General features: G+C 50.8%; 1 protein-coding gene across 4 annotated transcripts in view; it reads right to left on the bottom strand.

Annotated features, from left to right (window-relative positions):
• Positions 1 to 13,953, bottom strand: part of SLC39A11 (solute carrier family 39 member 11) — a 142,835-nt gene that overhangs the window by 116,576 nt on the left and 12,306 nt on the right. For 3 of the 4 annotated variants that reach the window (XM_036407644.2, XM_036407645.2, XM_036407647.2), the window contains one exon: positions 2,090 to 2,248. The exons of the other annotated variant lie outside the window; for it this stretch is intronic. In XM_036407644.2, the coding sequence (XP_036263537.1) occupies positions 2,090 to 2,248 (159 nt within the window). The remainder of the gene's footprint in view (positions 1 to 2,089; positions 2,249 to 13,953) is intronic. 4 annotated transcript variants of the gene reach the window in all.

Below are 13,953 nucleotides of genomic sequence, written 5' to 3'. Positions count from 1 at the left end.
GTGTCTCCCTGCTGTGTCCTCACATGGCGGCTCTTGTAAAGGGCACTAACCTCACTCATGGGGGCTCCACCCTCATAGCCTTACCACCTGCAGGAGGGCCCCACCTCCCAGTACCGTCACCCTGGGGATTAGGTTGAACATGAATTTTGGAGGGGCACAGTCTATAACAGGAAGGCATTTTCACAGGAATGTTTTATTTGGTAATGAGGTGTTTGCATTGTACTGATGTAATTCTAATAAGATGACTAACAGGAAGGAGGAGAGGCCTTGGGGAAGTATACCCTGCCCTCCTTCCCCACCCCACCCCCTTTAAACTGAAGGTGAAGGCTCCCCGCCTACCACCATCCTCAGCTTCACAGAGAAGCAAAACTGCAAAGATCATCAAATGTCAACATCTTTGACATATTTTTCATCAAAATGTCAACATCAATTGCTGTTCGGTGTCCATTCTGTTTCTCCTTCGGGTCGTCCTTAGGGAGGGACTCTGGTCTGGGGCTGGTCCAGGCCTCACCCCCATCCCGGCCTTTTGCCAGCTGCTTCCCAGGCCATGCAGGGTGCACGCTCCCTGCCCGCCTCCTTCCCCCCTTTCATAAAGACTCCATTTGGCAAAGCCACTGCAAATCCCTGCCAGCTCATTTCCCACTTACTGTTACTGCGGAGCCGCCTCTGCTTTGTTCCCCGATAAATAAATAAAAACCAGCACCAGCCCAGAGAGACGTTTGATGCCACAGTGGCTTCCATGGATAGGCTGTGATGAGTAAGACCCTGAGCCATACTTTGCTTCGGCTCCAAAAGGGAGACAAATAAACCCGAAAGGCTGAGTGAAGGGGACGGGGGTCAGAGGACAGAGTTCCCTGTCAACCATGTCCTTCCCGGACGCCAGGGCCAAAATCTACAAAGATACCCAGGGTCAGCGGCCTGGACAGGCAGTGGGACCAGTGAACGGCCAAGGTCAAGGGCTCCAGCCACCCCTCCGCCCTGCTGGACCCGGCGTGCTCACTTCTCTGAGGGAAGCCACACAGAGGCCAACCACTTCCTCTCGCCCACCCAACCCCCGTGCACTGGGTGCTCGCTGCTGTCTACCAACGGCAGCACATGACAACCGGCTCTAGCCAATGGCCTGTCACAATCTCATGGCCTGGCCTCGACTCTCTCTTTGGGGATCCCAGCCAGACTTCAGGCTGTGGTTCTAACTGTGCTTCTCCTTTTGTTTCTTTCTTTCAATATATTTTTATTGATTTTAGAGAGAGGGACAGAGAGGGAAAGAGAGATCGAAACACCAGTGATGACACAGAATCATGGATCAGCTGCCTCCTGCACGCTCCACCCTGGGGGTTGAGCCTGCAACCCAGGCATGTGCCCTGATCGGGAATCGAACTGTGACCTCCTGGTTCACAGGTCAATGCTCAACCACTGAGCCACCCTGGCCGGGTATTACTGTGCTTCTTTATACACACACTCATTCTCCAGATCCAACCCACCAGCCCTATTACAGTACGCTATCCGATTGTTAAGTTTTGACTTTGCAGCCACTAAAGGGAGTTAGCCTCGGTGACAGGAAGGAGAAATGGAGCTAAGGGGCACACCACCTGTGATTGGCAGAAGTGAGGCCCCCCCCAGCCCCCACCCCCCACCCCCCGCCGCCCTCCCAGAGCCCGGCTGGCCAGCCTTCCCACCTCGTCCTCCTATTCACAAGCCCTGCGGACGCGACGCTGTCACCGGTCTTACGTTATGGCCGGGTGTGTTGTCATCTCCCCGGTGACATCATAAGCCCCTGACGGGTGGGGACCCTGATCCTGGTCCCTCACTACTCCCCGATTGGGGTCCGCTCATACAGGCGGCGCCACACGGGGGATTGTCAGCTGCTCTCTCTATTTATAACGAAGTCTGACATTTGAAATCCGAACTTCGCGAAACGTAACCAAGGGGATGATGAGTCATGTTACCGAGAGCTCATTTCCTTTTAGGGGAAACGTCAGATCCAATTCCCCCACAGAAAAGCCCTAAACGGCCCGCGGCGTCTATTTCGGAACCACGGCTCCCGAGCAGAGGCCGTGGCGGGACGTCGCGTCTCCGGGGCGGTACTCACCAGCTGAGGCATCAGGGCGTCGGCCAGGTAGACGAAGGCAGCGCCGAGGGTGAAGCCCGCAGCCACGGGGAGGAAGGCAAAGGCCCCGAAGTTCCCGGAGGACGTGGCCATCTCCACCGCGGGGGCCAGCAGGGACCAGTAGGAGGCTGCCAGCATGACCTGCAGAACCACAGTGAGCACAGACCGTTAGCCCGGCCAGGTGCCCCCCGAGGCGGCTTTCGCTTGCTCTACACGGCCCAAACTCACCCTGCGATGCCACATGGGGTAGGCCTGTGATCCTCCATGGCCAGCCCCATCCCAAACCAGAAAACCACCTCCAGAACGCCTGGAAGTGGTGCTGGAAGAACTCACCTTGGGGCAGACATGGCATGGGCCTTGGCAGGACCATGTGGTTTGCTGCCATTGAACCTCTATTTCAATGAATCTCAACCAAGGGCAACTTTGCCCTCCAGGTGGCATCGGGCAGTGTCTGGAGACATCTCTGGTTGTCAAACGAGGGACATCTAGTGACTAGATGGCACAGGTGCTTGTAAACATACTGTGTGCACAGCCCCTGGCAACAAAGCCTTCCCTGGCCCCAGTGTCATTGGCACATTGCTCTGTCCTTGCTGAATCCCCCAGGACCCTGACTGTAAGACAGAAGTCTTCCTTATGTTCAGTGGAAACCTCTCTCCCTTCTGTGGTTACCCACTAGCTCTAGGCCTGCTCTCTGGAGCACCAGAGAATGGTCTTTCCTCCCTGAGTGGTGACGGCCTTTGAAATATCTGGGGGCAACCAGTGAGTCGATGCCAGCGTGGTCCCATCAATCTCCCTATCGCTGAAAAGGAAAAAGGGAATGAACATTTTTATTGACTTCAGAGAGGAAAGGAGAGGGAGAGAGGGATTGAAATATCAATGATAAGAATCCTTGATTGGCTGCTTTCTGCACGCCCCCTCCTGGGGACTGAGCCCAAAATCCAGACATGAGCTCTGACCCGGGAATCAAACCGTGGGCCACACTGGCCAGGCAGGAGTGGACATTTATTTTTTTTTTAATATATTTTATTGATATTGTATTTTACAGAGAGGAGGAAGGGAGAGAGCTAGAGAGCTAGAAATGTCGATGAGAGAGAAACATCGACCAGCTGTCTCTTAGACACCCCCTTCTGGGGATGTGCCCGCAACCAATGTACATGCCCTTGACTGGAATCGAACCTGGGACCTTTCAGTCCGCAGACCGACGCTCTACCACTGAGCCAAACCGGTTTTGGCAGGAGTGGACATTTATTGATCACCTACTATTTCCAGGGAGCAAGCCTCACAGTGGAGATCTTCCTTTATTGTCACAAAAACCCTGAGAGACAGGTACTGTTCCCTCTAGCTATTGGTAGATGAAGAAACGGAATCTCGAGGTAGTAAGATAATCTGCCCCAGGTCACAGAGCCAGGAAGTGGCCGGTCCAGGGAGCTCAGCAAGCAAGGACCACGATCACCTCAATGAAGGGACGGACATGAGCGAAGAGGAAAACGAGGATGGAGCCAAATCTCAGTGAGGGCAATGCAACCGAGGAGTCTCCGGCGTTGAGCACCCAGCCGTCTACGCCTATAGGTGCAGCGACACCTCGGCTGGAGTACTCCCACCACCCCTCCCAACGCCTGACAGTCATCACCGACGTGCAAAACGCTGAATGGGTTTCTAAAAGCGACTTAATTATGCCTTGTCTTGAAGAGAGACATCTGCATCATCCGCCTCCCGAAAACCACACGGAGTGACGGCGCCCAGTGCGACCAGAGTGACAATGGAGGACAGATCCCTCCTGCCAGCCTCATCCACACGCGCAGCCCTCGTGCCACTTCCAGAAAACTGCCAGCGTGCCGGGAGCCCCCAAAAGGGAGGAGCCTGTCTTAGCAGGTCAGCTCCCGAGACCACGGGAGGAAGCCGTGGGCTCGTTCTCCGGGCCGCTGCTGCTCCATCCCTCTCTTGGGCTGTGGTCTCACCAGCTTCAGCGCCCCAGCGGCAGCCGCCGTTCATAGTAAACTCCCCACTGAAGACAACCTGCTAGCTACCTCTCTCCTGTGCTGCATGGGAGTGACCCCCGTGCTCTCACACCTCAGCCCAGCCTCTGCCCCAGCCCCATCCATCCCTCACCACCGCCATCCTCCCTCCGCCGGCTGCTTCTACCAAAGCCTGTCTTTCCCAAATTCCTTGCACACGAGCCCCCACATCCAGCCCTGCTTCTGGGGAGGCGGGCTGGAGACCACCTCCCAGGCACCTTTCTCAGAAAGAGACTCAAGGATGCGTTTTCACAGGTAAAAGGGGGTAAAACAAGTGGAGGATGGGAAGAGAAAGGAAGGGAGTCCCGGGGGGAAACGGGGGGAGAGGATGCGGGAGCAACAAGTCACAGGCCAGGAGAGCAGAAGCCCAGAGGGATGAGAGGGACGGGAAGGGGGCTGGAGGGCTCCTAGGGAGGGCGAATGGCAGAGCCCTGAGAGGTCCCGGTGGGGGACAGGAATCCACACTTCTGGTGGGAGACTGGTAACTGGGGTTCCGTGAAAGCGGGGAAAGCAGAGATACCTTTACTAACTCTGGGAAACACAATTGCACAAGAAAGGAAACAAAGAAATGATATTTACAGTCTTAATCATGTAAGCTGTTTTATTAGTTAATTTGATTATTTATTATGGATATTTGTATACACACACATACACACACACACACATCACATACAATTGCCATTTTGAAGCCTACAGTTCAGTGGCATTAGTTACATTCAGAGTGTTGTACGAACATCACTATTTCTTAACCTTTCTCACCACCCCGAACAGAAGCTCAGAAACTGTTAAGCAAGAGCACCCCATCCTCCCCCCCCCCGCCCTCCCCCGGCTCCCGGGAACCTCTAAGCTACTCTCTGTGGTGAGTTCATGTAAGTGGAATCATGGTATCCGTCCCTTTGTGTCTGGATCATCCCGCGGATGAGATGCTTTCGAGGCTGACCCATGTTGTAACGCGTGTCGGGACGTCAGAAAATCACCGGGGACGTCTGCAGCTGAAAGGTCTCGAGGTGGCGAAGTTGTGTCTACAATGGAGGCTTGTGGAGACCAAACGCTGAAGGAACAGTTAAAGCGGCCGCTCCTGTTTATCCCAAGAGGCCAGAACTCTGGCTTCTGTTATAAACCCGGCAGAACCACCTGACTTTTTAAACTATACAAGCATATATCTTTGGGTGAGGGGGAGGGGTGAGGGTTGTTAAATAAACGGATACTATAATTTGAAAATATACAAATATAGATTAGTAAATATTATTGGGAAATTTTAAATACAATTTTTTTAAATATGTATTTTTATTGATTTCAGAAAGGAAGGGACAGGGAGAGACAGACAGAAACACCAATGATGAGAGAGAATCATTGATGGGCTGCCTCCTGCACGCCCAGGCACTGGGAATCGAGCCCACAACCCAGGCAGGTGCCCTTGACCGGAATCGAACCTGAGACCCTTCAGGCTGCAGGCCGACGTTCTACCCGCTGAGCCAAACCGGCTAGGGCTGTACTGTAACTTTTAAATGGTTACAAGACGCTGATTTCACAGTGAAAATTCAAAGGGGGAAACGCTGCCACGTACAAGAACTCAATTTCCAGAAACGTTTCTGCCTGATAATGAGACAGCCACCTGAACGGCGTGCTTTCCGGTTTTCGTTTGTTTGTAGCTGTTCTTTTAATTCTTTATGATTGAAAGTATGAACATTTCTCCTTTTCCCACCATTGACCTCTCCCAGACCGCTCCCGCCCCACAGCACAAGCCCGCACCGAATGGTGTGTTTTTTGTAAATCTGCCTAAATCGCAGCCGAGACACCAGAATACCGAAAGGGACTGGAGGAGACACTTAAAATCAGCAGACATTTGAAAACTCTGAGAGAAAATCCCCCATTTCCCTTCGGCAACTCCCCAAACCTAGCACAACTCATATGCTCCCTTTTCTCAAAATATCGTGCAAAATACCACAGGGATCCATACTTTAAAATGCTATTAACTTCCCTCTGGGGTCAGAGGTACCAGCACAGAACATTCAGAGCCGATCAGCGAACTCCCTAGCCCATGGCACGCAAAGCTCCTCATTTCTGCTGAAGTGCTCACTCTGGGGCGATTTCAGCTCTGCAAATACAAATGAATTGGTGAAGGGTTCCTTGAGGAATACATCCTAATGTTCGCGCACCAGGGGGGCAGTTAAGCATTTCTTTTATGATAGTCATGACGGCATAAAAGCAGAAAACCCAAGCCACAAAACAAAATTTCCCTCCTGATAAAACGGGGAGAGAAAAGCACTGCGCTCTGATCACTGGCAACGCACTGAGCATCAGTACCCGTGCCTCAATGCCACCGTCTCTGCAGCCAAGGTGCGAGCCAGTCTCCAGAGACAGGAGCACGGAGTTCAAATCAGCAGCACCCAACTCGGGCTGCCTGGGCAGGTGCTCCGTCAATGTTGGTTGAAGCAAATGGCCGCGGACTCTACCCCCAAGGCCACTGTATACTTGGGAGGAGGCGCACACTTGCAATCCATACAAATCAAGGCAGTAATTACTCCAAGTACAGAAGCCAAGTAATGTATCTAATTTGGCCTCCAAATCAGATGTAAAATTAACTTGTTGGAGTCAATTAATAGGAAGCGAATTTGTGACTACTGCACGGTCAACATGATGCTGCATTCTAGGGGGAGGAGAGGGAGGAAGAGGGATACAGAGGCTGATCTGGGCCTGGCTGTCCACCATGACGAGAGAGACTATAGAGATGTGTGATGTGACCAACAGAGAAGGCACCGGAAGCCACGGATGAGAAGGGCCGTGGTCATTCCACGTAAGGCGATGGCAACGCTGCGAAAAAAGAACATGGGTGAAAACCCAGGAAAGAGCTCTTGACAGCTGCACGGGATCCGGAAGGAAAGGAGCCAAGAGTCAGGCCATTCTTAAATGCTAGGTGCCTGCAGTGTTAGACAAGCATGGAAATCCTGTGCAAAAGGACCTCAGCAGCCACTGTCAGTGGCCACTGACAGCGGGTCGTGGCTGGTGAGGCCCCCGACTGCACTAAGTTCCCTGAAGAAAGGACCATCACCCAAGACATATCCAGGCTTCAGACACAGACTGACCAACAAGCGAATTCTGACTCCTTCTGTGAAAACCAAGGAAAAAGGCTACAAAACGAGTCAGCCATTAAGTCCAGCCCAGCTCTGGCCCTGACTCCCCTTTCCCAGTGCAACTCAACTCAGGGAACATCTCCTCAGCGGCTCTGGGGTGCGAGGGGCCCACCTGAACTGGGGCACCCACTGGCAGTAACGACAGCTACACCTAAGGTAAGAACACGGCGCACCAAAGCCAAATGCCATTCAGGCTATGTTGGAGCTCGCCATTCCTCTTCCAAAGACCCGCTATCTGAATGACTGAGAGGGGCGGTATACTGATTACAATGCCTTCAGTCCTTTCGGGGTAGGTTCACGCTAGCTAGATGCCAAAACCATTAACTCCATGTAGATTAAAAAAAAAAGGGGGGGAGGGGGCCATCCTTTTCACAGCTGGTCACCAAGCGAGTGAGCACATGATATTGCCCAGAGCAACCTCGCCGTGGCACCCAGCCACCAACCCATCAGCACCCGCTCAACTTCGGCCTGTGGACAGACAACTGCACCAGCTGGTCAAGCCCTCCCGCCCACCACCACCACCCACTCACGCTGATCCAATCTGTCCCGGATCTGGCTGCTAATGAAACAGCCCTGCTGGCACATGGAGGAGGAGAGGGGAGTGAGCCCATCGAGAAGAAACTCAAACACCTCGCAGGAGCGATGTGGACCCCGCTTCGCTGGCCTCCCTCCAGAGAGGTGACAAACCAGCAATCCACTCGTTCTGTGATTCTTTCCGTTAAGGAGCTCCATGGTCAAGGAGAAGGAAAACGTCACCCCTTATTCCAGATAAAATCATGTTTCATTTTTACCCTCCTGAAAACGGGCTGGCAAAGTGTTTTCTGTCCTCACTCACCTGAGGGACGCGGGAGACACCCATTATGGTGGCAGTGATCCTTGGGAAATGGAGGGCAAGAGGTCAGAGTGATGGGACAGAATCTCAACAAGGAACTGCAGCCGGGCCAGAGTGGCTCCATGGTGACACATCACAATTGGTAGCAGACATCAGATCTAAGCTCCCCCACTTCAGGCTCCCAGCAGGAGACCCTGAGTGAGAGAATCATCTCTCCATGGCTGTTATCCTATATAATAAAAGCATAATATGTTAAGTGTCTGGTCGTCTGGTGGGCTGTTCAACCAATCAAAGTGTAATATGCTAATGATATGCTAAGGCTGTTCAATTGCTCACTATGATGTGCACTGACCACCAGGGGGCAGATGCTCCAACTGGTAGGTTAGCATGCTGCTGGGGCCCTGCGGATCTGAACTGAGTGAGATGGACCAGACATGCCCTGGAGCCCTCCTGTGGCCCCTTCCCGGTCCCAATCGTACACCGGTGGGGTCCCCAAGCCTCGCAATCCTGGACCCCTTGGAGGACATTGGAGAGCCGGTTTCAACCCAATCCCACAGGCCAGGCCGAGGGACCCCACCGGTGCATGAATCCGTGCACCGGGCCTCTAGTTTCTTCATAAGGAAAATGGGAATAATAATAGGAACAGGGGCACTCATACGTAAAATTGAAGTTAGTAACAATAATAACCTTTACATAAAGACTGGCCATGTACCAAAACTTCCTTAATCCTTCTAACATTAAGGGTCAGGTATGTTACCCCTACTTCACTTATGGGGAAACTGAGGCACAGAGCGGTTAGGTAATTCACTAAGCCATGCAGTTAGTAAGCGGCAGAGCCCAGAACCAATCCCAGCCAGGGTGGCTCGTGAGTCCCTGCTCTTGACCTTCTGGCCTTCCCAAGGTGGTGCTCACTTCCTAGAGTCCTTACAGGGACAGGGTGCATATACAATACTTAGCACAAACACTGGCCTGAAGACTCTATAAATGCCAGATGCTAACCGTCTCTAGCTTCTCACTGGTATTAGAGCAAATGCTATGAGAGAAAATAACCAACAGGAAAAATGAAGGGTTTCGGAAGGAACCCCAGGAATTCGGGGAGGGAACGCTTATAAAGAAAAATAAAACAAAAAACAGTTATTAATGTGAGAGGGATAGGGATGCATGGAATAAATGTATGGAAAAGGCCAGAATGCTGGAGGGGGGAAACAGGGAAAACAAGCCTTTTCAAAAACTGAAACCATAAAAACAACAAAGAAAAGAAACCTTGGCTCTTTTTATGGAGTTAAAGCAATGCCATTTCCCACCAGGCAGAACTAAACAGCGGAGAGATTATGAAATAACAAGCGAAAAGGGAGGAAAATGAGAGACTCGGGCCAGGAAGTCCGGGAGCCAACTAATAAGTCTAATAAAGAGAACACAGCGGGTCCGTGGGGGAGACCATTAAAGGGACATAAAACAGCACTCGCTAGAGCCAAAGGGCACCGGTTTCCAAATCAAGGGATTGCAGAATAAACTTATTTAGAAATGTGGAGGAAATTTTCTCAATAAACGGACAAATGGGATGCTTCTAGAATAGAGGATGGGACCATGGGGGTGGAGGGGCCCTTTTTCTTTTTTCCTGTATAAACCTTTTATGAACATTTGTTCTTTCTAGAATCTATCAGGTACCTCTTACCCTGATAAAAATAGCCGATTCCAAATACAGAGCCCAACTTAAGTGCCCAAGAAGTCGTTAGTGGAAAGCATCCCAGTCACAGTGCGGCTCAGTGTGACCCAGAGCTGTAGGGAGCGGTTATAGGGTTAAGCCTCGGATTGATCTGCTGGCAAAGTCGCAAACAAGTCCCAGCTTGGACGGCACAGCCCTCTAAGCATAATTAAGCTTGATCTTGTGACTGCTCCCCAGATCTTTCCTGGGTAGCTAATGTGCCGTGGGAGGGGCAGCAAGTGCTGCCAAAACAGGTGAAACTTAGAAGAACATTGTAAATTGCCTTGTTTGCCCCTGACTATAAATAAAGCATTAGCTTTGCAGCCTGGATCTGTTCTGTGGCCTCTGCCAGGCACAGAAGATCCACCTAGACCCAGCTTATTCTCCTGTCTGTCTCTTTCTTCATCCTTCACCGCCCTCCCTCAGGCTCGCCGAACTCTTGGCTGTGCTGGCGCGGCCCACAGTGCCACCTCAAGTAAAGTAAAAACCAGTATTGTGGCCAGTTTGTGAGATGAAGTGCCACGCAGCCACCAAATAAGAAAGAGTTCAGGACCTAGGAAGGAAAGGGACACATTTGCAAGCATGATGTGCGGTGCGATTCCATTTGTTTATAAATTAGACATAAACAAGGAAGTACCTAGAAGGTCATGTGGAAAAGCTTATCAATTGGGGAGGAGAGGGATCTAAAACTATAAGTTCACTGACCTACACAAACCCCAAAGTCCTCATGTGACCTACACCATATTTCCCTTGATGTCAGAGAATAATAAAGGTGTATCAGGGGCCCTGGCTGGTCTGGCTCAGTGGATAGAGCATCAGCCTGCGGACTGAAGGGTCCCAGATTCAATTCCTGGTCAAAGGCACATGCCCGGGGTTGCGGGCTCAATTCCCAGTGTGGGGCGTGCAGGAGGCAGCAGATCAATGATTCTCTCTCATCACTGATATTTTTTCTCTCTCCATCTCCCTTCCTCTCTGAAATCAATGAAAAGATAGTTGAAAGAAAAAAGATGTATCGGCATTTACTAAGTGCCAACCACTATGCTAAATGCTCCAAATAGACTTACTTATTCGTCTACACAACAACTCTGAAAAGGAGACAATTACCTCCACTTTACAGATGAGGAAACTGAGGCTTACACAGTCTACATAACGAGCCCCTGCTCACCCAACTAATCAGCTGAGAAACCGGGATCAAACCCAGGCAAGGTGCTCCAGGGCTCATCAGAACAGCAGAGCAGGGGATGCACCAGAAAAAGGCTCCGCCCCTGGGTGCCCAATGCCCCTGCCCTTGGCTCACCCCGGCCGCTGACAGATTGAGACATTTCCTGGCATGACCACATCCTGAGAAGTTCATCATAATTGGGAAAATTATGCTTCAGGGATGTAACGAGCTTACATTCAATTAGTTCCTTCCTTCATTGGGAGGACCAGAAGGGCCAACTTCCTATGGACTGGAGGGGGAGAGCTTTCTGGCTGCCTGTTTGCTGAGGGGGAGGGGAATGTGAAAATATTTAGGTGTACTAAGGCTCTCAGAGAAAGCACAGACTTATAGAGTAGAACTCATCCTCCTCTTCCTTCCATCAAATATATCCTTCCACCCACCATCCATCCATATCCATCCATCCATCTCTATTCATACATTTACATCCATCCATCCATATCCTTCCACCTATCATCCATCCATCCATCTATCCATATCAACCATCTATCCATCCACTCATATCCACCCATCCAACTATACTCATCCATCCATATCTATCCATCCATCCATCCAAATCCATCCTTCCATCTCTATTCATACATTTACATCCATCCATCTATATCCTTCCATCCATCATCCATCCATCCATATCAACCATCTATCCATCCACTCATATCCACCCATCCAACTATACTCATCCATCCATATCTATCCATCCATCCATCTCCATCCATCCATCCAAATCCATCCTTCCATCTCTATTCATACATTTACATCTATCCATCCATATCCTTCCACCCATCATCCATCCATCCATATCAACCATCTATACATCCACTCATATCCACCCATCCAACTATACTCATCCATCCATATCTATCCATCCATCTCCATTCATCCATCCATATCTATCCATCCATCCACCATATCAATTCATCCATTTCCATTCATCCACCTATATCCATTCATCCATATCCATCCTTCCATACATCCGTATCTATTCATCCACTCACCCATCCATCCATATCTACCCATCCATCATCCATCCATCTCCATTCATCCATCCATGTCCACCCATTCATCCATCTATGTTTATTTGTTCACTATATAAAAATAAAAAGTAAGTATTGTCAGCATTCCACATGTCAAGAGTGCCTTCCTAGCATCTTTACTGAGTGACTCCTCTTAAGATTGCAATACCCAGAACTCCCACCCCTGACAGGACACTCTCTCTCCTCCTCCATCCCTTTATGGTTCTCCATCACACTTACCTCTGTCTGACATGCTGTGTGTTTTATTGTACAGGTTGCTTATCATGTGACTCTCTGCTAGAATGGCAGTCCCTCGAGGACAGGAACCTCTGTTCGTTGTTTACAGCGTTTTAGCTCGGTGTCTAAAGCAGTGCCTGCCACCGAGAGGGGTGGGGGAGGGTGCAAGAGGACCCCTGGGGCCCCTGCTGCCCTACACTCCACGGCCAGGTCAGACAAAGGAGTCCATCCCGGAACACAGCGCGGCCTTCATCCATCATATGGCCCATCACCTTCTTACAACCACCTGCTGACCCGTCTCATGATTACAGGTGAAGGCCCTACCTCAAGCTCCCTTTCTTCTTTGCATACCCCCCACAATGTCTTGTACACAGTAGGTGCTCACTGAATTGGCCTGAAGACAATGCTCTCCCTGCTCCCACATTCTGGGCAGGCCCTCTCCCAGGAAAAAATATGGCTATTCTGCGAACAGAACACACATTTGGCCATTTCTAAAACTGCATAGACCTTTGACAAAGATTTTTTTTTTAAATATATTTTTACTGATTTCAGAGAGGAAGGGAGAGAGAGAGAGAGAAACATCAATGATGAGAGAGAATCATCGATGGGACTGCCTCCTGCACACCTCACACTGGGGATGGAGCCCACAACCCGGGCATGTGCCCTGACTGGGAACCAAACTGAGACCGCCTCGTTCAGAGGTCAACACTCAGCCACTGAGCCACTCCAGCCGGGGACAAAGCTTTGATCCCTGGTTCTTCTCCCTCCCTGTGTACAAGCCACTGAACTAGAGCTTTGCAGGCAGCCCTCACCCACAGGGATACACCCAAGACCCCCAGCGGACACACTATGTTTTTTCCTACATGTACAAACCTATAATAAAGTTTAACTTGTAAATCAGGCACAGGAGGAGATGAGCAATAGTAACTACTAATAAAATGGGACGATTATAACAATATGCTGGCATAAAAGTTACGTGAATGTGTCCCTCGGTTCAGGGGGACCCCTGTTGATGTCTTCAGAGGCTCCGTGCTCTCTGGTGCGGCACGTGGCCATCATTGAACATGTCTTCTGTTCACGTCTTGGTCCACAAACTTTTCCACCTTAACTAAGCACTTCCCAAGCCCTGTGGCTGGAACGTCTGCCGTTTGAGCTGAGCCTGCAAAACCCACCCAAAGCTCCTCACAATTTCACGGATGAAGACTCGTTCTCACTGCCGATCTCAGCATCCAATCGTGTCCTTTCCTTAGGAAGCCCAGAACTTTCCTCTCCGGGAGGAGAGGAAGCACTTTCCGGCTTCTCTTTGGCATATCTGAGCGCCACCATCACTAGCCTGTGCTTCGGGGCCGTGACTGGGTAAAACAGAGATTACTCGCACACAAGCACTGCGACGCCATGATAGACAGTCGATCGGAGCACCCAGGCGGCCGGCCACTCAGTGACGGACAGGCAGGGAGCGTCTACAGCGGGGAGATCCCAGACAAAGGGGGGGACCCACGTCCCAAGCAGGATGGAGCTGAATGCGAGATTTCATCACGTTACTCAGAACGGCGTGCAATGTAAAACTGATGAAATTGTTTACTTCTGGAATTTTCCATGTAACATTTTCGAGCTGCGGTTGACTAAAACCGTGGAAAATGGAACTGCGGATGATGAGAACCTACTGCATTTGCAGAAAACAGGTGGTGGGC

The sequence above is a fragment of the Pipistrellus kuhlii genome, unplaced genomic scaffold, assembly GCF_014108245.1.
Source record: "Pipistrellus kuhlii isolate mPipKuh1 unplaced genomic scaffold, mPipKuh1.p scaffold_m20_p_37, whole genome shotgun sequence".
In the NCBI taxonomy this organism is placed as follows: domain Eukaryota; kingdom Metazoa; phylum Chordata; class Mammalia; order Chiroptera; family Vespertilionidae; genus Pipistrellus; species Pipistrellus kuhlii.
Note: the sequence above shows the minus strand (reverse complement) of the source record. Positions and strands in the feature narration are given on the sequence as shown.